The sequence below is a fragment of the Phaethon aethereus genome (assembly GCF_964289735.1).
Source record: "Phaethon aethereus genome assembly, chromosome: 8".
In the NCBI taxonomy this organism is placed as follows: Eukaryota; Metazoa; Chordata; class Aves; order Phaethontiformes; family Phaethontidae; genus Phaethon; species Phaethon aethereus.
Genome location: NC_138584.1, coordinates 16,674,201 through 16,698,788, shown reverse-complemented (window position 1 = coordinate 16,698,788; position 24,588 = coordinate 16,674,201). Strand labels below are relative to the sequence as shown.

General features: G+C 36.5%; 1 protein-coding gene across 1 annotated transcript; it reads left to right on the top strand.

Annotated features, from left to right (window-relative positions):
* Positions 1-621: 621 nt before the first annotated feature.
* Positions 622-23,088, top strand: CCDC18 (coiled-coil domain containing 18). The gene is made up of 23 exons (XM_082002936.1): positions 622-1,380; positions 1,551-1,707; positions 1,956-2,123; positions 3,087-3,196; positions 4,082-4,210; positions 6,202-6,298; positions 7,062-7,183; positions 7,719-8,028; positions 9,404-9,504; positions 9,611-9,771; positions 10,426-10,646; positions 11,453-11,563; positions 12,753-12,884; positions 13,661-13,795; positions 14,379-14,456; positions 15,961-16,077; positions 17,506-17,673; positions 18,127-18,269; positions 18,740-18,903; positions 19,732-19,945; positions 20,564-20,663; positions 21,711-21,827; positions 22,766-23,088. The coding sequence occupies exons 1-23, from the start codon at positions 1,250-1,252 to the stop codon at positions 22,949-22,951; spliced, it is 3,372 nt and encodes a 1,123-aa protein (XP_081859062.1). The 5' UTR covers positions 622-1,249; the 3' UTR covers positions 22,952-23,088.
* Positions 23,089-24,588: the final 1,500 nt, after the last annotated feature.

Genomic DNA, 24,588 nt, shown 5'->3' with positions numbered 1-24,588 from the left:
TGCACCGCGGCAGAGAGGCGCCGCGGGTCGGGTTTTCCTCTGCTCGGGACGCGCTTCCCCCTCCCAGCTACAGTAGCGTAAAGGGAAGGGGAGGGCTGCGCATGCGTCCTAAGGGCCTCGCGGAGAAGGCGGGCCTCGTCTCCAATGGCCCGCGCTGTTTGAAGTGGGGTGAGGACGGGATCCTGGGGACTCCTGTGGCGAGGGAAGTGGAGGGTGCTTGGAGGGCGCTCCGAAGGGCTGCGGTTGCCGACGCGAATCTCCTCGAAGCCGAGGTGATAGCCTCTCTTCGCTTCTCCCTTTTCCTCGGGGCGGGCGGCTGGCGGCCTCGGGTCGCTGGTCGGAGAGCAGTGAGGCAGGCGAGCGCCCGAGGCCGCCAACTTTCGGCTAGCCTGGGTCCCATCGCTCTGGGTGCTCGGGCCGTGGCACCTCACCCCCGGGCGCCCCAGAGGAGCGGCGACTGTCGTCGCTAAGCCGTGCGCTGGTCCCCGCGGCGGGAGCGCGCCGCCTGGTGCTGCCTGTGTGCCCGGGGCAGCTGTTGCCGGGGGCGGAGGAGGGACCGGAGCCGGGCGAGCTCCGGCCTACGAAGCCGGGCGGCGGAGGGACCCCCGTGCTGCTGGAGGAGTGTGGGCGGCAGCAGCGCCTCACCCGGGAGCGATCGTTGGTTTCTCTGAGTCATCTGGCCGTTTCCCTTCAAAATATCTCAAGCCTGATCTGCAGAGTCTTATTTGCTGTGGTGAAGGCTGCCCCTCAGCTTAGTAGCTCGCACCCTCTGTGGTGTCAAGTCCTTGCTGTTTTTATTAATTAGCTGGTCATTGCACTGCGAGGCAAGTTTTCTGTATTCGTTGTGTATGCGCTATTACCTTTTTAGGCACCCTGCCGCTTGCATGGGACTTCTGAAGTAACCGAGATGCCTTGTATAAGAGATTTTTGGCAACTAATGTATAGCAGGTTTCCCCGGTTTTCATAAGTAGCAACTCATGAAGCTTCTCACACTTTATGAATACATACAGAACACTTTTTCTCAAAAAAGACAATTTGTACAGAGTAATTTTTATCCAGTGAATGTGGGAGGAGGTAGTGTGTGAAATGTTTATGTTTGGAAATCCGATATTTCTTTTTTCTTTTTTTCCCCCTTTATTTAAAATTTGCTTTATTTTGGTTTCTTTAAAAGCATCTTTGTGAATAGTATTCACATACATTTAAAAATGGTTTCATATTAAATATTATTTTAGCCATATGTGTGGTACCAATGGAATATAGTATGTGGACTTGCTCTAAAAGTGCTGCTGCTGAAGACCTGCTTGCAAATTTACAGTCCTTACAGAATCAGCTGAGGAGAACTGAAAAAAACCTACAAACTGTAGAGGAAGAGCTTTCCAGGTATGAGTGTGTTTCTGAATGAGAACAGCCTGTCTCTTGTAGTGCAAATCTGTCTTATTCAGTGTAATGGGTTATTGCAAGTAGCTGCTTTTGTGGGTTTTTTTTGTGTTTTGCCATTTAAAAACAATAAAGAAAAAATGGTGTGGCAACTTTTTAACTCTCTCTCCTAGCACTAGTACAAGTGAATATTATGGCTGCTGCTTTGATGAGGGTATAGACTTCATTCTGGAGGACCTTGTTCAGCCTAATTGCAACTACCAAGGGTTTTCAAACTGTAAGAAGAATGCTGATAAAACACCTTGCCAGGATATTCAAAGAAAAGCCAAAGTAAATATTGTGTTTCATTATTTATTTTTATTACTTTTGTTTTCTATTCTTTGCTATGTGTTTGAATTTTTTTTTTTGCTTTTAGGTCTTGGAGTTGATACATTCTAGCCTTGGGCAATTATATTAACAGAGCACTCTCAAACATAATAAGATTTAAATACATTTGTTCTGCAGAGTTTCCGTTGATGTATATATCGTTTACATATGCACATAAGTGTGTGTATATATAAAACTTTTTTTATGTCTAGACTTACTCACTATCCACAACTTCTGATAAAACTTTGGAAGAAAATGAATGCCTTAAGGAGAAGCTGGATGCCCTTCATGAGCAAAATGCATCTTTGGCTTCTCAGAACCACTACCTAAGGAACAGAGTGGAAACAATGAACTTTGAATTGATGCAATCAAAAACAAGAGTATGTATCTTGACTGAATTAATCAAAAAAACCTCCTAAACCCAAAAAACTGTCCCAGTGACTGTGGCTTTTAAGTCTGTATTCCAAGCAGAACATGCTATTTTTTTGTCTTGTCTTAATCGATCTAAATTTAATATTTAAACTTTAAAGATTAATATTCTATTTTTTCATAATATTAAGCATTAATCTTGGAACAGAGTAGTTTGGAATCTATTTCTCCATGAGCAAAACAACTCTATTAATTATGTACTCTTTCTATTCATGTTCCAAAGTTTAATTTAAAGCCAGTAAAGTCACAGAATGAAGAATACGTTATATAAGAAAATAGTTCAATAATGTATTTAATACTGTATGTTCATGTGTCTGAGCTACATTAAGATTATTGTGAATAATAATGGAACAGTAGTTATTTGTCTAGGAAATGAAAAATGTTGATCTTTCAGGTTGGTTTAATGTTGCTATTTCAAAAAAGTGAAGGTCAGTTAGAAGGAAATACGGTATCTAATAAATCATTACTGATTTAATTTGCACTTGTGTGTACAGTTTTTTTCAGGACAACTGCATCCTTGTATTTCGTTTTTATGTAACATTAATGAAACATAGCTATGCTTAATGCTTTTTGTGTGAGAAATGTTATCTCCAAGACAGTACAAATAAGTAGATAATCAAACGTTTGACTGTCTGACATGGAAAGAACAAATAGCAGAATATAAACTTTTGGGGAAAAGCAAGAGACAAGATCTACATATAAAGAAATCACTCTGCTAGACAGCCTATCACACTGGAATGGTGCTAGGGAACTGGAAGGATGAAAATTGGTGGTCAGTTTGTGTAGATAAACAAGCATCTTCTCCAGTAAGGTTAAGTGCACTGTGTCATTCTGTAAGCAGGTTGTTCTTATGTCTCTCACCCGAAGGTATATATGCAAGTGTTAATGAAACCCCAAATATGTTTTTATTTCAGATTTCTTATCTTGAATCGACTTTAGGTACACATTTAGTCAGCATTCCGAAGTTAAAAGAACGGATTGTAAACTTGGAAGCAGAAGTTTCAGCTCAAGATAAAATTCTGAGGTAATACTTATACTTTTAATTCAACATTTTATTGTGGTCTGCTTGCTACTCCAATCTCTCTTTCAGGATGACATAATTACTGGTACTGTGTGGGTCATGTCATCTGGGGCTTGAAACTTTCATTTTGGAGCCATATATAGGAAGAGGGAGGTGTTTTATGTTGTACTGATACCTTGTATATGGGGAATGTACCTCAGGAAATGGAGAAAAAAATAACGGCTTGTAAAAGAAACCAGTTTATAATGTACACTAAACATGAATGTGCCCTTATAACTGACTAGAGTGATTGTATGCTACGTGACTGCATATCTTCTGTACTAAACACACATATTTTCAAAGGTGACTGTGCAGCATGCAGTGTAAAGGATTCTTTCTTCATGAATATATTAATCAAGGCAAATGGCCAAATAAACATCAACGGTGTCCAGAGGGTGGCAGAAAGACGTATCAAGCTGTCAGTTTATCTTGCAACCTCATGCTATAGAATAATCAATTAATATCTCAATAGCCTGTCTTCACAAAACAAGTAAAAATACTTATATTTAATTTATATTTTAGTGTTTCCCACATGCGTATCCTGACTAGTCATACCTATTGCTAGAAAAACGGTAATTTCTATGTTCAGATCTCATGACACAAAGTTAGCCATCAGGGTTCTTGGCAGTCATGACACCTGATGCCTCTTGATGAGGTTTGGATACCACTCCAGACTGCAGTCATGCTCCTGGGGAGCCTGGAGACTATGGGTGCTCCAAACCTGGTTTTGAGAGTTGCAGTGTGTTTCACTAGTGTTTCTCAAGCATCATGTGCAGAAAAGAACAACAAAAATCTAGTTTATTTGCAAGAAAGTACCTATTTTTTAATTATGCTTTATCTATTTGCTAGAGATGCAAAAGAGAAACTAGATCAAAGCCAGAAAACAGGAATGGAAAGAGAAAACATGTTGCAAAGATATAAAAAGGACTATAAAAATCTGAAAATTGAGTTAATTGAACGAAGCAAGCAAGGAAAGAGGTAGCTAAGTAATTTTAATAAATTGAATACAGAATAATATTTCATAAGTGTTTATTTCCATTGGCAGATGTTTACTTAGTGGAAGCAAATTATTTCTCTGCCTTGTAAATGTTGTTTTTCTAAAAAAAAATGGGGAAATTCTGTGCGAAGATACTTATTATTTAAATAAGTACTTTTTAAATCTTGAAATTTGCTTGTAGTTGCAGGCTGATATTGTACACTCGTAACTAGTTTATCAGCTGTTTTTTCCTTTCAGAATATATGTACCACAGTGGAGAGCGGAAATATGTCCAGAATATATTTTTCCTGAATCATTTTTGACTTTGTCTTGAACAACAAGAACCTACAACGTATGCTCAGTACTCAGTATTCAACAGTGCTGAGTGCTGTATTTTTGGGGTTGGTGTGAGGAAAATGATAGAAGCACAACTTAATCAAGAGAACATTTTTATGTTATCCTTGATTTTACAGATCTATATGGTACTATTGAAAAGGATGCTGTAATTCCATCACGATCCCTGTTTCCCTTTCCTATTGGCTCCTTTAGCTACTTGGCTACTGGGAAGGTTAAGTAATTCCTTTGACTGTTGGAAGTTACCATGTACAATCCTATCACCTCCAAAACGTAATTTTAAAGAAATGAGAGAAGTAAATAAAAAGATTCCTATCTGCCCAGTTAATTTAGGTGCATTACCTGGGGCAAAAATTAACCGAATTAATGACTTAGGAAAACATTTCTTGAGCTTTTTGAATGCCAACCCCTTGTTTGGCTTGTCTGTCTACCCATGGAAATTACCTCTAACCTTCCCATAGCTAGCCTAATGGAAATACTGTGGGGCTTGCGCTACTGGTGAAGAAATATGTGTTGATTTATGTTCACTGTTCATTCAGAGCATGTGAAGTTGGAACTAGCTGTACTTAGTTACTAATTGCAAACGTAAATCTTTTGGTACTTCAGAAAAACTGAGCTTCTCCCAGGCGTTAAAGGCAACATACAATTTTATAGCTAGTATTAACCATTATTACAGTTTGCTTTTAATCAGTAATTACAACTACTTACTATTCTTTGGCCAAGCAAACTGAAGTGCTTTAGACTAATGCTATTTGTTTTTTTATTCTGAAACCCCTTTATCCCCTTCTGTGAATACTTTTGCCATCTCCAAATGGGATGTGGTCCTCAGACTGAGAAACACCTATCTCGGGGTAGACTACTTAGATGATGCACTTGCCCCGTCCCCACGGTTCCCTTAGCGGAAGAAAAACGAATGTTACTAAGCAGCAGTAATTCTTGTGTGCCTGTGTTGGGTGTCCTGAGCAGACTGCATTCCTGAGCTGTCCTCAGGTTACTGTTCCAACTTCTTCCCCAGTGAGTAATGATAGGGGAAAGTAAGAAAGGGGCAGGGGGGTGGAGTAATAGCGCGAAATAGTAGGCAGTCTGTGTTGCTGCTTTGAACAGTTGCTAACCTCATGTCATCCCAGTCTCAGCTTCCTTTACTATTATTGATTCCATATCTCCAGTACGCTGCAAATAATTTATCCTTTCATCAGTTCCTCTCAGTCTCACCATAATTCTGTCACGAGAGCTCCCTTCACTATCAAAATCTTTTCTAGTTCCCTTTAAGCAGTTTGAATTTTAAGGAGCACTGCTATCTTCTGCTTCCTTATCATGCACGCTATCCCAGTCCCTAAAACAGGCTTTTACTGCTAGAGACAGGAGGATGATTTGAATCGCGCTCTTATTGAAGGGGAATCAAAAGTGTTTATTTTTACGTTCTTAGTCTTACTGGAATTTTGTTTATGTTAGCATGCAAAAATTATATTTAAAATTAATTTATGCTTCATGAAACTTTTTTTTTCTAGGGCTTGGAAAAGTTGGAAGAAGAAAGGCAGTTACCTGGAGCAGTTAAATCAGTAGTTGTTTTTAGTAACTGGAGGAGATAGTTACAGTGGCTGAAATTTGTCATTTTAAAAATTGGTATGTTTCTTTGCAGAGCAGAACAGCAAAGAAACAAAGCTTTGTTGAAGATAGAAGAGCTGACAAGAGCTTTTAAAAAGTATAAAGAGAAAATAAGTGAAAAATTAGAAAAGGTAAGAGTCTTCTCTTCCCTTGTTTTTGCCATTCTAAAACTTGATTTTGCTTCTTCCAGTAAGCTGGGCAGCAAACAGCAGTGGGTTCACCAGTGAGTCAGTTGTTTTTGCTAGTGGGTGGCAAAGAGAGATGGGACAGGGTAGGCAACTGTTTACAGTGATAACTTTAGTTATCCAGTTTTAAACTGTCTTCACACAGTCTAGACAGTCTGTATCCTTGAGGTATCCTGATACTGCCGCTGTTTCTTGTGTCTCTTGCTTGCCAGCTGGGCAATTTACATTTTAAAAGTATATGATCCTTTTAAAAGAACTCTTTTGACTCTGTCTGTATAACCTGATCAAGGAAACATGAGCTAGAGAGAGCTAAGATGAAAATGAAGTAATCTCCAAAAATTTCAGTGGTCAAAATTGTTAATGCTTCCTGCCTTGTGGGAGGAGAAAACACGGGCTTGAGAAAGTTAGCTCTTACAAAGAATTTTTATTTGATTAGACTTCTTTCCATGTGGAAGGAGACTGCCAACCACAAATATGCCCTAAAATATTAAACCAAAATAACATTACTTTTTTTTCCCAAATGACAGAAAAAGAGAAAACTATTTTGCCCTTCTTTTCTTCACAACAGTGAGGAATCGAATTTCTACAGGCTTACCAGAAAGAAATAAAAGGAAACAGCACAGTGTTTATAGTATTCTTTTAAAACAGCCTGTTGGCTATGGAAGCTTAGATTATTGTTGTACAGTAATGAAAAAAATTGCTTTTTAAGGTTAAAGCTGAAGAAGTAGTCTTGGGAAACCGTTTAATAAATTGTGAAAAAGAAAAAGAGAAGTTGAATGAAAAGTGTGTCAGCTACAGAAAGGATCTAGACATCCTAGAAGAGCAATTAAGGTAACACAAAGGCTTTGAAAAATTTCTGTACAATTATTCGAGAAGAAATTGCATGTTACAACTGTCACTGTGAATGTGCTTCTCAGTTCATGTAGTTCAAACCAAGTCAGGATCAGCATCAGTGAACACTTAGGATATCAGTATCAGGAATACAACAGACAAACCATAATACTAAACGGGTAAAAAAAAGTTAGCATATGCTTACAAACTTCTAAATTCTTTTTTGTAACTAATACTTAAAAGTTCTAATCCCACACGCTGCCACGTATTCACAGTAACAAGCAACATTCCACCAAACCTTCTGGGAGCATAGGTTCCCTTGCTCGCACACTGTTCTGGTTTTGTGTATACCTGTCCTGCTGCCTGCAGTCTGCTAATGTACCTGCCAATGAGAAAGTACCCTATGAGTTCACTGCTAGGGGGAAACTAGTAAAACGGTATAGTTATGGTGTGTTCTTTTAGTACTTTTAATAATGAAAATCCTTCTACTTCCTTATGTTGAGCTATACCTTTTAAATGGATATACTTTTTTTAGGCAATTAAAGGAGGAGAAACATAGCACAAAAGAAGAAATTAAGACTCTAAAGGCAAAGAATACTGAAATGCTATCAATGCTGACTCAGTCTGGTCAGAAGATCATTGAGCTTGAGAGTGAACTTAGTGAAAAAGAAACATTACTTAAAGAGAAAAATGCTTTAGTAAGTGAAAACGCAGATCTGAGAGCACTTACTGCACAGCAACATAACCACTTGAAGTTATGCCATCAAGAAATTGAGGATTCAAGGGAAGAGCTCAACATACTAGAAATCATTATTTCCCAGTTGTCTCGAAGTACATCTGAAGAGGTACAGTAACTGATACATCCTTACAAATTGTATTATGTATCTTAAACAATTCTAACTGACATTGCATAGAAATCTTGTGATGTTCTTGAGAAATAATATGAGTAAAATATCTTTGATTTTCAAGATGCATGGATGAAATGTTTTCTTAATTTAAATACTTTTGTCTTCTCATTCAAGAACAAGGAATAGGTGCTTTGGAATTGATTAATCAGCAAGCATTTAAAATTACACTTTCCGTTCCTCTGCTCTATGTATTGATTCTTCAGATGTAGATATATTTTTCTAAAGCATGATGATGTCCTATGATACGATGCCGAGGTTCTTCTCAGTAGAACAATATGACGTTTCCCCATATTGGCAGACACATTGTCTCACACAAGCCAGAGATGATGTGTCAACCTCAGCAATTGAGAAATTAGAGCAGGAGAGATATTTGTAGGAACTTTTTTTTTGCTGGGAAAGAGAAGGCACACCTTCCCTGACTGCGAGTGAACTTTTGTTTTACCAGGAATGAACCCTGGCTTATGAGCCTGGAGCTTGTACTGGTGAAGTTTATCACTAAACTGAGTGTGATTGGAAGATTCATGTAAAAAAAAAAAAAAAAAAAAAAAAAAAAAGTTGTGAACCCAGGGGTGTTACTGGAGGAGCTGTTTGGGAAGTTGGGAAGGGCTAGAGAGAGACATGAGGTCAGGAGTACAGATTGCATCAGATATCTTTATTTTTGAAGTATAAATATGAGTAGCTGTAATGAAAACAAAATCAGAAGATCAGAATCAAAATTTTGGAATTGCCAAAGTGACCTCTGAAGAGAATACAGTAATTTTGTATAAAAATGATGTTTTGGGCTGTTGCAACCATAGACATTTATTTGGAAGAGCATTAAAAATTGTTTTAGGGCCCTTTTTGGAAAATACATTTACGTTTTCTGGAAAAATTCAAGATTATTCTAATTTAATGGAACTTTCAGAAGCCTTCTGTAACTTGAGGCAAAAATGCTATTAAATGCAGTCATTGAAATCTGAAAGGAAGCATGATGTGAGAAGTTTAAAATGTGAATTACTGATAATATCTCAATTTACTTAATTTTTCACAGCAAAAATGTTCATGCTTCAGTACCTGTACAAAGATATCTAAAGGAATGGTCTCACTTTGAGGGCCTTAATGCCTCTAATGTTTACTAATGCTACACAAACCTACAGTGCTCTGCAAGCACTTACTTAAGAGAATAATTTAAAAGATAAAGTTATCTAACCTTTTAACATCCTGGCATTTGTATCTTAAAATTGATACGCTAGTATAACATGTGAATTAGTCATGCTGTGAAGTAATAGAAATTTGATTTTTGCATTAATCTTGGTTTTCCCTTAATTTTTAGTTTAAATGGCACCCGTTGAAACATCAGCTATCCAGTTCCTCAACAAAAGAAGCTCTCACTGAGTCTTGTGAATCAAATAAACCTTTGATTGCAGACCTAAGGTACAACTTTCTGGTTACTGAATTATGGCAAGAATAGGCAGATAAGGTGGTATTACAACTGGCATGTAGAAAGAATGCTAAATAATTGTTTCCTCCTTTATAATAGCGTTAAACTGGCAATGAAAGAAGCAGAAATTCAAAAGCCTCGTGCAAACTTAACTATCTGTAATGGAGCTGAGCATCCTTCTAATGATAATGAAGGACAAGAAAATAGCAGGTTCTGTGGCCTGGAAACAGAGCCTGTCAAACTGATCAGCAGTCAAGGAGGTAAGCTCACTGAAATAGCTGTGCAATTCTATCTGATTAATCCACAGAAGAGAAGTGTTTTTGTGGGGTTTAAATTGGTTTTGTAGTGTTTTTAAAACATATCTCTGGGAGCTAACAGATATGGTTTGGTTGAACAGGGGGCATTTTGCCAGCTTGGAATTCCGGAAAGTGTCATGTTCTCCAGGCACAATATTCTTCTCCCTTTTGCTATCCAAGCTATGAGTTCTGTTGAAATAGAACTATGTAATTTTTCTTTATGCAGATTATGCTAAGGTCTCCATATTCTTTTTGATTCTTTCCTTTGTATCCTGCTGTTGCAGAATTTCTGCAATCGCTTCCGTGATTACTATCAGGACTGCTCCATAAAATTACTTCAGGGCACCTATATAATGATTCTGTCTTCAATTTTTTGGTTTGTTTGTGGGAGGTTTTGGTTTGTTCGGCTTTTTTGTTTGTTGGTTTTCGTGAGCCACAGCTTTCAGTTACATTGGGGGTGGAAATAAACAGTCTTGTGTCTGAGTACTATATGTTTTAGTTCAATACACTGTCATTAAATTGTATTTTCCTCTCTTTGGTTTGCATGATTATTTGCTTGAGTGCTGGTTTGTATGTTCTTTTATAAATTAATCTTAAATCTATGTTTTCTACTTTGAGAGAGGAGAAAATGTCAACAGTTGAAACTTATCAGCAAGCAATTTGAAAAGGAGAGGCAAAGATTCCAGAAAGAGATAGAAGAGTTACACACTAAACTGACAAAAGCAGATGATGAGAATTCATCTTTGAAGACCAGCATGGCTCAGAGAGCCAGTCAGTTTCAAATCATACAGGAAGACCTATTGAAGAAGGCTTCAAAAACTAGTAGCTTAGAGAGAGAAGTAAGTCTTTAGCAGCACTGAAAAAATATGTCACTTGTTGTTTAGTTCAATAATCAAAGATAATTAAGACAATAGTTATAGAAAAACTGCAGTTGCCATATTGATTTTTAAATGTGGTTTATTTAAGAAAAATTGGAAATAAACTTTTGAGCAAGCAGAAAAACTTTTAAGATAGCAGCCTTAATTTGTTAGTTGTCAGAAATATCATTTTAAAGCTGATGTAGTTAGTGGGCTTTGCTACTACTGTTTTGATTTGTTATGTGGAAAATATGCACAGTCTTGTTGCTTTGGTATGGTTGAATTAATATGTAAGCTTAAGAAATAGATGTTGAAGGAACAGTTGTATTTTTCCTCATTAAATGTTAGTACAGTTGCCAGAGCTTAACATCATTACCAGAGCGCCACAAACGGAAGAAACTGAGCTTCAGCTAGCTCTTCTATGGTTGAGTAAGTTAAAATGCTAATGTTTACATTCTGGTGCTAATGTGTTTTTAGAATTTCAGCATAATGAGATTTGCCATATTTCCTAATAATGGCCATAAATGTTATAGATCTGTAATAGCTAATTCACTCATATGGTACTGATAATTATTATGAATTGGATAAATCTAAGATAAATTGTCCTGAATTCTGCTCTGTAAATGATAATGTTTAATAGATCATACAAAAATAAACAAATAAATAATTAAAAATACTAGGAAATAATAGTAGCTAAACTGGAATTGATGGCAAGAAATTATATAGAAATACTTGAATAAACCTGAAGCAGTTGTCTTCATGCTGTTTAGTTCCATATTTAATTTCAGATAAGAAAGAAATCTTCTCAACTTTCTGCACTTGAGAAACAGCTGGAAGAAAAGACTATTGCTTATTCCATTGCTGCAGCAAGAAATACTGAGTTGGAACAGGAACTCATGGTAAAATATTCTCAGTGAGAAACTACATTTGTGTAAAATGACATAAATGGAGATTAAAATTTAAGTTAAAACAGTGTTACTCCATGTATTCAAAATGAATAGACTTTCAGATCTGCTAAACAATCTGTGCAGTTCTTAGTGCAGTTTTTAGTGCAGTTTTTAAAAACTGAATAATCTTGCTTCAAATAAAATACCCCTTTTTTCCTGCTTTTGAACCTAGGAAGTTATTGATGGACAAGTTACTCTTTCCTTGTGATGATATGTGCAATGAAAATCTGGTCCTATTGAAAGCAATTGTAGCATTCCCATTTGTTTCAGTGAGATCAGAATTTTACCCTCACTGTGAAAAATTTCTTGTAGTCTTTGTCAGAATTAAGGTTTCCCATCCTTTGAGCTCACTCTCTAAATCTCTTTTTAGCCCCACTTAGTAAATTTACCTTCCCCCCAATAGAATAAAACTACTCCTGAAATAGCATGTACATGATTGGTTTGGTGTTTAGGATGAATAGGTTAGAATGTACAGCGCTGGCACCGTTCTCGATTTCTTTTTCTGAAGTTCTCGAGTAGTCTTCCATATGAAATTATTAGGGTAAGAGGTAATAGAGGTGGATTCCAAATGTTAACTGGGACATTGGACAAATCACTTCTCTGTTTCTTTTTTTGTTGTCGTTGTTCTGAAACTCTGTATTTTTAAGAAATACATGTAGACTTGTGAATAAAAAAGTCTTCTAAATGGTAATAAGTTAAAAAGGTGACTTCAACACTTGGAGCACTGTAAATTCTGGTCTGGATACAAGCTTTTTTTGTTTTGGGAAGGGATCTAAGATTGCTAGAAAAGGAAAATATTTACGTAGTCCCTTTCAAATGGAAACCTGTATTCTAAAGATTCCATTTATCCGTGTGAACATAGAATTTCTTTTTGTCTTTGTCAGAAGTTCCTTGCTCCAGTTGCTATAATCTGTGCCAGTAGTCCACCTTGGCAGACACCTTGTCTCTGTGTAGTGGCTGCATTTAGTGGCATTCTATACCTATATTATACGTGTGACATCTTTTGAGATAAAATATGCTGTGTATAACTTCAGTATTTCCTGTGTTGTTCTCTTATGAAATCTAGGAACTCTTCAAGTAAAACATTACTTAAATAGCTAAATATATTTATTAAGTCCTTTTTGTTGTTGCTCTTTCCCAGGACAAAACCAGATGCATTCATGAACTGGAAATAACTGTCAGTGACGAACATGAGCAAATAACTTCCGCTTTTGAAAAGGCAAAGTTGGTTCACCTTGAGCAGCACAAAGAGATGGAGAAACAGATTGACCTAGTAAGGCCTTACTTGTGTGCTAGTATGTATGAATTATATACTTGGTAACTTTTTGCCTGCATTTCAATTTCTTTGTCTTTTCAATAATTCTGAGGCAGATGTCCAATTAAAAAGTTGTACTATCTTCTCCTGACATTTCCTGATTTTAGTTCATTTTCCATCTAACACTACACTACACAATCTCATGATTTCCCTCTAAGATATTCATATCCTCTTTTCTGCTCAACTGAAGGGAAGTAGGGATTTAGGAAGATTACTGTTGTTCTTTGCTCCAAACACGTAGTGCGCACACACAAAAAAAGTGTAGCTCTTTTGCCTACTGGGATTAAAGAGTGACAGCTTCTAACAATATTCTCTCATTTGCTGAACCTCTGCCAGCCTGAGTCTTCTGAGCATCTGTTCTCAGGGAGAACTGTCGGTAGGATTTTTCAGTCTTTGGAGAATTCTGTTGCTTTATGTGATTAGAAGTATAACTGTGGCTATTTCTAGCTGTTAAAGTAGCTTGTTGTCTTTTACTAAAGAATGTATGCACATCTTACTGTCTCAACTGATGACAGACCATTACACTCTGCCTGCACTCATTGTCTTGATTCTCCTGTTGCTTTAAAATATTAAGGGTTTGGGATTTCTTAATATTTTTAATACTGTGCAATACTGCTGATGGCAGCAATGTGTTTACTTTTCATTCTTAAAAGTGGTGGGTGTATAAAACTGAATGACATATTTAGATGCACAAATTCTCTGAAAAAGCTTATTAAAATAATATTTATGGACAGCTTCAGACACAGCTAGAGAAGAAACATCAACAATTTATTGAACAAGAAAAAATAATATCTGTTTTGCAACAAGATGTTATACATAAACAGCATCACATTGAATCATTGGATGGGCTGCTGATAGAAAGCAGAGAGGTAAGGTTGGCTCTTGGCTTTCTTTAAATGCAAATCAAACAAGTGACTAACAACGATGAAAAGCATATCCATGAACAAATGGAAAAATTGGAGAAAATGAAGGATACTTATGTGTTTGCTTCTTAATTCTTATTGAAAAATTGACTGAATCTAGCATGTCCCCAGCTACTACTACTACTATAAATTATACAAACTTTATTGACCTTTTATTATTTTCTGTCTCAGCATTCTGTTTATGCCTCTGGTTTGCCCCTCAGGCTTCTCGCTCTAATCAAAGGAAAGAGATCTGGCTAAAGAACAATTGCATCTATTCTGTACTAGATGGAAAACCAACACTGTTCTATTATGGCAATGTTTTATTCCTTTTAATAATTCTTGCTGCTGCAGAATATGAAGCGACATCTATCAGGAACCAAATACACTTCAAAGTCTGATGTACACAAATACAGTATACAAGCAATTGTGTTATAAATACGCTGATGTATTTTTCTTTTCCTGATTCTTGGTATGAGTTTTTATTAGTTAAATTACTGTTACTACACTTACATTTTGTTCTCTTGAATAAAAATATGTGTACAAACAGGAAATGGAAAATCAAAATGTCAAGAAAGATCAAGGATTGAGGATGCTGAAAAGTCAGTTAACAGAAGAAACAATCAAAGTCAGTAAGCTCTTTGTAATTTTCAGTTAATAAAGTTTGCAGTAATGCTGTATTTCCTTTTATCCTCTATAGACAAACTATATTAAGCTGCTTAAAGAAATTTGTCTCATGTAAATATTTCGGAAGTCATTAATCTGAAGCATTTCCTCTTTTTTTTTCCTGTTAAAAGAAGTGTGATGGAACCTGCAGTAATAGATTATGCAATACATTAATTCCTTTATAAAATTGCTGTGGCTACAAATAGGGCAGATTTATGCGTGTTGTAAAATGTTGTCTAACAAAGATGATGTTATGTACGTCTTTGCTTTAGATATGTCATATGTTTTAGACATATGTGATGCTATAATATTGGTCATGTTTCTAGCCATCTATACCTTTTCCTAGTGTTTGCCTGAGAAATGTTTTCCATGCAGCACTTGCAACAGTATTTTAATAAACCATTACCATGTGGTGATTTACCACAGTCAGGTTTCAAACAGTATTAAATCTTTAGGATATCACTAGGAAGAAGATACTGGGGACTTAGCTGGTAGCATGCTCTTTCTGAACTTGTGTTGGACCAGTTTTCTATCCAAGTGGCATTGTAATATTTGGGATGTTTTCCAGAGATTTAAAATCAGGACCTATGATCACTTCACTTCTCTTCAAAAAGCTCTTGAATCAGGTGGAGAGAGGGGTATAAAATCCAATATGGTTTAGAAAATTGGTAGCATTGAAAGCAATAGCCAATCTGCAGCTAAACTCAGCACAATTCTCATTGATGAGAAAAGTCGTCTTAGCATTGAAACCAAACAGTTAAGAAAAGTTTAATTCCTATGGCTTAAGACCTCTGGGGGTTTATTCATTATAATTTTTATCTGTTCAAAGTTATAAGATACTTCTTAGAGATTACTCAAATCCAAATCAATAGTAAAAGGGCAAAATAGCTTAATAGTGCTGACATTGCTAAAAGCTTTTGCTTTCCCTTTTGGTAGAACTCAGGCACTTTCTCGGTGCAGAAAGGAAAAAAAAATGCTGTTTAGTAGCTTTCTGATAGGAATTGTATTAAGATATGAATATTTTTTGAAAAAGACTTGTCACAAATCATATATGATCATTCCAAATTTATTTATACAAATCTATATGTAACATTTAATATGTAATAAAACATGGTGGATTAATGATTTGGTATTGGATATATGTTTGCTTTTAAATTCTAGCTACTGACAAATACTGGAGTATCTTGTCATAACTGACAGTCTCATACTGATAGTCTCAATTGATTTAATCACAGTCTAAAGTATTGTAATTTAATTTCACACATAATTTTAATTTCTGAATATTATTTCAGGTTTTAAGTTTATCATAATCTTCCATGCCTGTTTTAATACTCTTCAGATAAAAATGTAGCTTTTCAGACTTCTTAAAAATAGTTAAAAACAAAAATATTTTTTAACACTTTTTTTAAGACTAGTTGATAAAAGCCATGACATGCAATTTTAAGTAATCTGTTACATTCAACTAGGTGAGACAACTTGAGTCAGCACTAGATGTATGTAAGGAAGAAGTTGCACTGTATTTGAATCAGTCACAAGAAAATAAGGAGATATTTGAAAATCAGCTCAGAAAAAAGTCTGAAGAGGTAACAGCTTGTTTTAACAATTCTATATTGCAAAGAACACTTGTTATGAATGATTTGATCAAAAAGTTTGTGAAATAAGAGAAAACATTTGCAACAGGAACTGTGAACAGGAAGTAAGCTGGGAAAAGACTATACATTTTGTGAGGGTAAAGGGGAAAATCATAACTAAGAAACACTGGATAAGCTTAGGGAAAGGACGTAGCAAGATAAATGAATTGTTGAGGGAAGTAACAAAATCAGAATTAAGTGAAAGAAGGCATTGAAGTGTTCAAAAAACATGCAGACATGGCACTTCAGGACGTGGGTTAGTGGGCATGGTGGTGTTGGGTTGATGGTTGGACTTGATGATCTTAAAGGTCTTTTCCAACCTTGACGATTCTGTGATTATCTTGGAAAAAATGGAGAGTGCTATTGCAACATAAACTTAGGTGCACATAATTAATTTGTGTTTCAAGTATCTTAATGGGGAAGAACTTTAACTTCAATCCCATGAGTCTCATCATACTTTCCACTACTACATGAAAGTGAGAAAGAATTAAGTTTAAATATTATTAGCATGAACTTTTATTTGTGGAGATGACTAATGACATGAACTAATTATCACAGTAGGCTGTTCATGACAGTACTGCCCTACCTGCTGAGAGATAGGGTTTAGTCAACCAGAGATTACTGGATCCTGTACAGGAGTAACTGGATGGAAGCCTGTGGTCTTTGTTATGCATAAGCCTGTGATATTTACTGCTGCTTTTTAAGCCCTAAAATCTGTTGTTCCGCTACTGCATATGAAGAGACTGGTGCTGTGTCAAACTAGAGCGTAGCAAGTGAGGCTTTGTAATTGTGACCAATGTTCTCTTTTGACAGAGTCACTATTTCTACCTTGGGGTAAGCAGTTAGTGATTTTTTTTTTTTGCCCTTCTATTTTTTTTTCCTCCAGCCCCGCCCCCCCCTCCCCCCCCATATTCTTGGCATTCATCACTGCGAAATCAGACCATTCAACACGTGACAAATTAGGCACTCAGAATTCCTGTTTTTGATTGGAATGGCTATTGGAGGACTGAGAACAAAATCTCAAGGGGAAAACAAGGACTTTCTGAGAAATAATGGAAAGTGACAGGAAGAAAAGTAGTTTAGAAATGAAAAACTTTGTTATATATATTTTTAAAATATTGACCAGTTTAGGTATATTTAGAAAGCAAGAAGTCAAAAACGGGGGCTGATAGGTTACTTCTTTCCCCACTTTATAAAGCACAACACATGTCATAATTCATCACTGAGTTATGTACTGTTGAAACTGTAATGCAACTAAATTCAGAGCCAGAAGTTTTATTGAATCATGTGTGATTCTGTGCTTATTAAGAATGAAGAGAATAGCTGATGCAAGTGCAAATAAAAATGTTTTATTGTAATGGAAAATAAATGTGTTTTCAGGTTTGTTATTTACAGAAAGAAATAAAACTAAAAGATCAGAATATTCAGGACACAAGTGAACAAAATATTCTTCTACAACAAACTTTGCATCATCAGCAGCAAATGTTACAGCAAGAAACTATTAGAAATGGGGAGCTGGAAGATAATCAAATTAAACTTGAAAAACAGGTATAGTATGGTGAGAAGTGTCTACATAAAGACAGATAATTAAATGCTTTTATGTATTTTTTGTAATACCTTTAAAATTGTTTCTTTTATAGCTGAGTTGATTGTTGTTATTTTAGCTATGTCTAAAATAAGAGTTTAGTGGTTTGTTTTGTCTTAAACCATGTTCCATGGTATCAGAAACTCTAGGTAGTATTAGAGTGGCTAAGTACTTGGAAACTCAAACTAGACTGCAGTTAAGGAGAGGTGTATTGAAATTCGGAAGGTGGAATCTTGATATATTTACTAGAAACTATTTGTCTTTAAAATGTGACTGCAAAGTTCTAGTCTTAATTTATATAAAATTTTAGACTAGAAAGAAATCTTTGTGTTTAAAACTCTCACTATGTGAGTTGCAAGACAAGGATGTATATTTCTTTGGTATGTAAATTAAAAGTACCAACACTTTTTAAATAGGTATCCAATTTGGAACAAGAGCTTCAGAAGCAGAAAGCATATGCCGAAGATGAGTTGAGAAAGGTAGAGGAGAAACTTCGCCTAGCTGCTCAGGAAGCAGACTTAAACAGACAGAAGGTGGATGAACTTAATGGCACAATCAGGTGGGTTTTGAGTAATTGAGAGGTATATTCTGCAGACAGACATGTCAATAAGAAAGATTGCTGTCTGAAATGATATTCAGCTATGTAGTTACACAGTTTGGTCTCCATGTGAGCATAGACTGGAGATCAGAAGGGCAGTTTCTAACTAAGAGAGGCATGAGTTTCTGGAACAGTCTTACAATGGACTTAATGTATGTCCTAGCAACCTATTTAGCCTTAAGATGGCACTTGACATATTTATGAACTGAATTGCGGTATCAAGTTGCTTGTAATTCTAGATAGTGGATTCTAGGAGAGCGTGGTAGTCTTAAAGAATATGGTTTTGGTTGCAAGAAAAGCCTACCTAACATAACTTTTTTTTATTCCTCTTTTATTCACAAATGGTTGTCGTCTTAGAGCATGTAAGAACATATATATGTTGCTTTTGTTATTACAAGGTTCGTTTTGTTCTGGTTGCTTCTTCTATTTAGACAAATTAAATTGGAGATGGATGAGTGTAAGAATGAACTTACTGGTATGGAAGAAGAAGTAGTGCAATTAAAACGAGATGGTGAACACAAAGCAATGCAGATAAATCAGTTGGATATTACTTTGGAAGAAGCACGATCAGAGCTCAATGAAAAGGCAAATGAGGGTAATTTGACTTTTTTGTTTCTCAGGCTTCCTTTCATCATGCTATTTCCCTCTCTGTATTAGATTAGACATTTTTCCTTTTTCCCCTGTTTTGTAATCAAGTATATGAGTCAATTATGATAATTTTTTTTAATGTGTTGGTAGTTCTGTAGTTTAAAAAAACAAAAACAAAACCAAAAAAACCTGAACAAACACACACACCTCAACCTAAAAAACCCACGATTTTTTTTAACATACATTTGCAAATTCTCATTTTTGTGGGATGTATCTTTACCCCAGGTGAAACGAATAAGTAGTTTGCAGATAACGGTAATGCAGATTCTTAATGTGGTAATCAAACAAGATACATAGATTTAATAAAGGCATATGCTATACACAAAAATTAGTCTCTTTAAAATAAACATAAAACTCTACAAGAAAGTCTATAGAAATAACAAACTTTCCAACCCTTCCTCCTCCATTTAATTTAACTTTACCATTCTTTTAAACTGGAAGCTTACTAGCAATTCTGCTTGCATTTTTCGTAGCACTACATATTCAGTTACTATGTTGTCTCTACTTTCTCCTTGGACAAATGTTTTTTCGATACATCCTCATATTTCAAGCCAGTTATAAATTATGAGCTGAATAAAATCAGCAAAGACTTAGGTGCCATGAAAAGGTGGTTGTATAACCTCAGAAGTCACTGTTTTTCTAGATTTTTCCTAAAAAGAGTGATGCTGAAACCTGATTATGACCACAAGTGCTATTAGGCAGCTGTGTTGCATAAAGACCCTGACTTACTGATGATTAAAAATTTTGTGTTCTGTGTTGTGTATGTGTAAAATAGTGAATGATTTAGAAGATAAGCTGCTTCAAAGTGAGACTTGCCACAGGGAAGCCTTACAGAAAATAGTAGAACTAGAATCTGCATTACAGAATGCCCACGGAGAATTAAAAATCACTTTAACAAAGCTTCAGGAATTGCAAGATGCATTACAGAATGCACAGTCCTCTCTGGAGGAGAAGCATGTTGCTATCCTGGATCTAACAACTGAACTCAGGTAAGCTGGTATCTTTTCCACCATGAAACTTAGTTGTTTTAGTTTTTCCCTAGGAATAGCAAGTAGTTTGGGTGATCTTTTTTTATCTTCTTAGCAACTCTATAATTTTTAGGTTGTTTGTGACTGTGATTGTTATAATTTTAAGGCTGTTTGTGACTGTAAGATAATACTTGATACAGTAGCCCCTTAGGTAACTTCTAATTTCTAAAAGTGGTACTGAATCCTTTTTTGGGAATTCTGTTTCTAAATCTGCTAAAATTATTTTTTGAATCCCTGAGTTGAGAAATAATTGTAAGAGGAATTAATTTCTTTTATAGTGAAATTGTCTAGTTTTCTTTATGACCATAAATTCATGATACTTTCTTCTGGGTGATTCTTTTTTAAGAACATGTTGTCCTGATAACCAGTTAAATAGCTTAAATAATGAAGTTACTGGGAAATCTCCACCTGGAATATAGTTAACAGAATTACTCCATTTGGTTTTTTTTTTCTTTGCAATCAATTAGTTTTGGAGAAATTTGGTTTTAAGTAAGTAATAGAGCTCATGATTTTTAAGCTGGGTACTTGAAGCTGAGCAACTGAATGTGCATTAAGCAATTAAACATATGAGAATTTCAGGTATTGCAAGGGAGAAATTGAAGACAAAACCCAAGAACTCCTTGACATGGACCAGGCATTGAAAGAAAGGAATTGGGAGCTGAAACAAAGAGCAGCTCAGGTCAGATGCCCTGAAGTATGTTACTGACAACTATTCCTGAGAGGTAGTAGATAACTGCTAAAAACTCTACTAGGTTTAATTGCCTTCACCCATCATTCCGAACTGTACTGTTAATATAGCCACAATGTCAACCTCAAAACCAGCTGAAGCTGGTTACTGAAGCCTTATGGTATCAGGAAAATCAGGTTGTGCTCCTCTAAGAGACCACAGACTATTGTTTTGATAGAACAGAAGCCTCGTGCAAACCTGTCCCATAACTATTCCTTAGTGATAAAGTTAAAGGACAACTGTTGTCATCATGATGTTTGATAAAACGAAGGAAAGATCGGCACTGAAATGTGCTTGGAGATGATAGATTTCTCTGTTTGCACTGGAGCATATTTGATTAGCTCTAAAGCAGTCTCTAAATAGGAAACAGTATCTCTGTTGTGAATAAATTTCTGTAGCTCACTTGAAATATTTTGGTCTTGCTTTAGGATTTGATACCCATCACAGAAAAACTATTCTTCTGTCATCTATAATTAGTCTTCTAATAGCTACTTCCTGCAGGAATTACCAGCCTTTGTATCCAAGAATAGTTGAGGTGCAGCGAGAAGGAGGGGTGGGGATTTAAAATAAACAAATAAATCTGTTCAAGGAATTGACACTGTAAGGAGGCCAGACCTTCCAATATATTCTTGCGGCAGTACCTTGTGAGCTGCTTCAGGAGTTCATCAAAACAATAGGAATTTTGCTTTGGTAAAATTTGGCACTTTCTAACAAGATGGATTAATACACTAAGTTACTGATTCTGTTCCATTTAAAATGAGAACTAGGTTTGTATTCTGTGTATCTGAGGACGAAATATACTGAATCATGGACTTTTTCCCCAATTTTGCCCTTTTCTTTTTGTGTTTGGCCCGTTTTTTAAACGAGACACTTACAAAGTGACTACTACAAAGGATTAGTTTCATTCCTTTTGCTGTCATATTTTGTAATATTACTTCTTAAAATCTGCTTACTAGTTCAAAATAAAATACCTCCTTTTATTCCTTTTTTTACCTCTAGATTACACAGTTGGATATGACAGTTCGTGAACATAGGGGAGAAATGGAACAACAAATAATCCGATTAGAGTGCAATTTAGAGAAGTCAGAGTTAGAAATTAAGGAATGCAATAAACAGGTAATTCTTGCTTAAATTAAAAACCCAGTTTCCCTAACAAAGGGCAGCTAATTCTACAAGAAAGTCTGGTCCTAGGACACAATAGCTGGCAAGGATTAATCCAAAAGAGTAAAACTGGTTTTGTATTGTAGGGAGAAGGAAGGGAGTATCTTGATGCACCAGCAAAAATATTTTGTTTGTCAATTAAAATGGGAACACCTCAAAAAGAAGGATGTTGAGGTACTTGAGCATGTCCAAAGAAGGGCAGCAAAGCTGGTGAGCGGTCTGGAGCACAAGTCTTATGGGGAGCGGCTGAGGGAACTGGGCTTGCTCAGCCTGGAGAAGAGGAGGCTGAGGGGAGACCTTATCGCTCTCTACAACTACCTGAAAGGGGGTTGTGGCGATGAGGGTATTGGTCTCTTCTCCCAGTAACTAGTGATAGGATGAGAGGAAATGGCCTCAAGTTGTGCCAGGGGAGGTTTAGATTGGATATTAGGAAAAATTTTTTCATCAAGAGAGGGTGGTCAAACATTGGAACAGGCTGCCCAGGGAGGTGGTGGAGTCACCGTCTCTGGAAGTGTTCAAAAAAACGTGTAGATGTGGCGCTTCAGGACATGGTTTAGGGGGCATGGTGGTGTTGGGTTAACGGTTGGACTTGATGATCTTGAAGGTCCTTTACAACCTTAATGATTCTGTGATTCTGAGAAATTTTGCAGGGAAATACCAGTATAAAATGAAAACATTTTTTTTTTTTACTTGATAGATATAGCTCCTAAACTGCTCTTTTAATAAAGAAAAAAGTTGACAAAATATAAAATAAAAAATTGACAAAGGAATACAAAATCAGAGGTAATGCTGATGGTATCTGTGAGTTTTGTTTGGGGTGTTTTAGTTTTGTTTTTAAATCGTCCTGATTTCAGTAAAATACTTGTTCTGATTTAATTGCATTTTCTGTTCAGATTGAGAGCTTAGAGAAGAAACTCCAGCATTCTAAAGATGAGCTTCGTGAAAAAGAGTTTGAGTTGCTTCAGAGAGATCAAGAGATAAAACAGCTGAAGAAAAAGATTGAAAGAAAACAACAGAGTCTACAAGCTCCTGCAAAGGTAAAATGTTCCTTGGATACACAACAAATTATCAGTTTTTAATGCCATTGCTGTAACTGCGTAGAAGGAATGATACAACGTCTCTTTAGAATAAGTGTCAGTACTTTCCCCCAAGTAATTCTAGTGTATATCCTGGTGTTTGCTGGATCTTAATGACCTAAAGTTAAACCAATTTAATGATCTAAAAATTACTAATTTATTGGCATATTTTTAACTGTCTGCTTTGTGGAGAAACTTGAATATTGATTCTCTTTAGTAACCTGATGTTCTGGCTATGGACAGGGTCTTTCTTGAAATGAAACAATACGCTGTATGATGAGAGCTTCTTACGACTTAGGTATCTACCTTGTGAAAATAATTGCATCAAAAGAGCACTGAAACCTAGCATGCTCATAGCAACAAGAAGAGAGAATTTTTTGGCATAGTGAATGGGAGCATTACAGATAGAATAGAGAAGACAGCTAATTTTACTTTATGAATGATACAAATCTTTGGTTAGGGGCTGTTGTGCTTTAACCCAGCAGGTGGCCAAAACAACCACACAGCCATTCACTCACCTTCCCCCCACACCTGCCTCCCCAGCAGGACTGGGGAGAGAATCAGAAAAGAAAAAATGTAGAACTCATGGGTTGAGATAAAGACAGTTTAATAGGACAAGGGAAAAAAAAAAAAGAATAATAATAATGATAAAAGAATATACAAGGCAAGTGATGCACAGCACAATTGCTCAACACCTGCTGCCCGATGTCCAGTTAGTTCCTGAGCTGCAGCCACGCCCCGGCCAACTCCCCCAGTTCATAAACTGAGCATGATGTTGTATGGTATGGATTATCCCTTTGGCTAGTTTGGGTCAGCTGTCCTGGCTGTGTCCCCTCCCAGCTTCCTGTGCACCCCTCCTGCTTTCTTGCTGGCAGGCCAGAGCATGAGAGGCTGAAAAGTCCTCGTCAGCTTAGCAACAGCTGAAAACATCAGTGTGTTATCAACAATTTTTCATGTCAAATCCAAAACACAGCACTGTATCAGCTATCAGGAAGAAAATTAACTGTATCCTCGCCGAAACCAGGACAGCGCATGAATTGATCACTACAAGTACAAATGCAATCTGAGGCAAACAGGCTTTCTGCAGAAATAAGTTCATTACAAGATGCTTGCCAGCTAGAGGTAAACACCAAAACTGAAATGGCTCCTGCCATTTTGGTTATGCTGCATTTGTGTGTTATTTCTTTCCTTAGGATAAGATACTGGAGAGGTCTTCTTTCTGCGTAGTCACAAAAGGCATTTGATCTGTCTTCTAGATCATGGGGGCTTGGCTGTGTCACAGCTGAATATGAAGGTTCTTTCACTGCAAATTAAAGCAATGTCAGCTCTTCCATCTTGATTTCTCTTAAAGGTTATTTATGATAGTCGAGAACAGGACAGTGCCTGCTGCTACATTTCACACATATCATTAACATATGTCCAGCTTTTCCGAAGACTTTGCAGATGATTCTGAAGGAAAGGCTTTCCTAGCTAGCCCCTGTACAGCTGCTGACTAGACCCTTCCTTTCCAGACAAATTGCTTTGTTGTTATTTTTGCTAAGGAATACCATGTAGGGAGAGGCCCTAGAATGACATAAGAGAGATTTTGAAGAGAGACCTACTCCAGTCATGTTCCTTTAGAGACTTGGGATGAAGGAAAT

Coding starts and splice junctions, on each gene's coding strand:
- CCDC18 (XM_082002936.1), top strand. CDS start 1,250: ATGGAATATAGTATGTGGACTTGCTCTAAAAGTGCTGCTGCTGAAGAC. Junction 3,197..4,081: donor GCTCAAGATAAAATTCTGAG/GTAATACTTATA, acceptor TCTATTTGCTAG/AGATGCAAAAGAGAAACTAG. Junction 12,885..13,660: donor TGGAGAAACAGATTGACCTA/GTAAGGCCTTAC, acceptor ATTTATGGACAG/CTTCAGACACAGCTAGAGAA.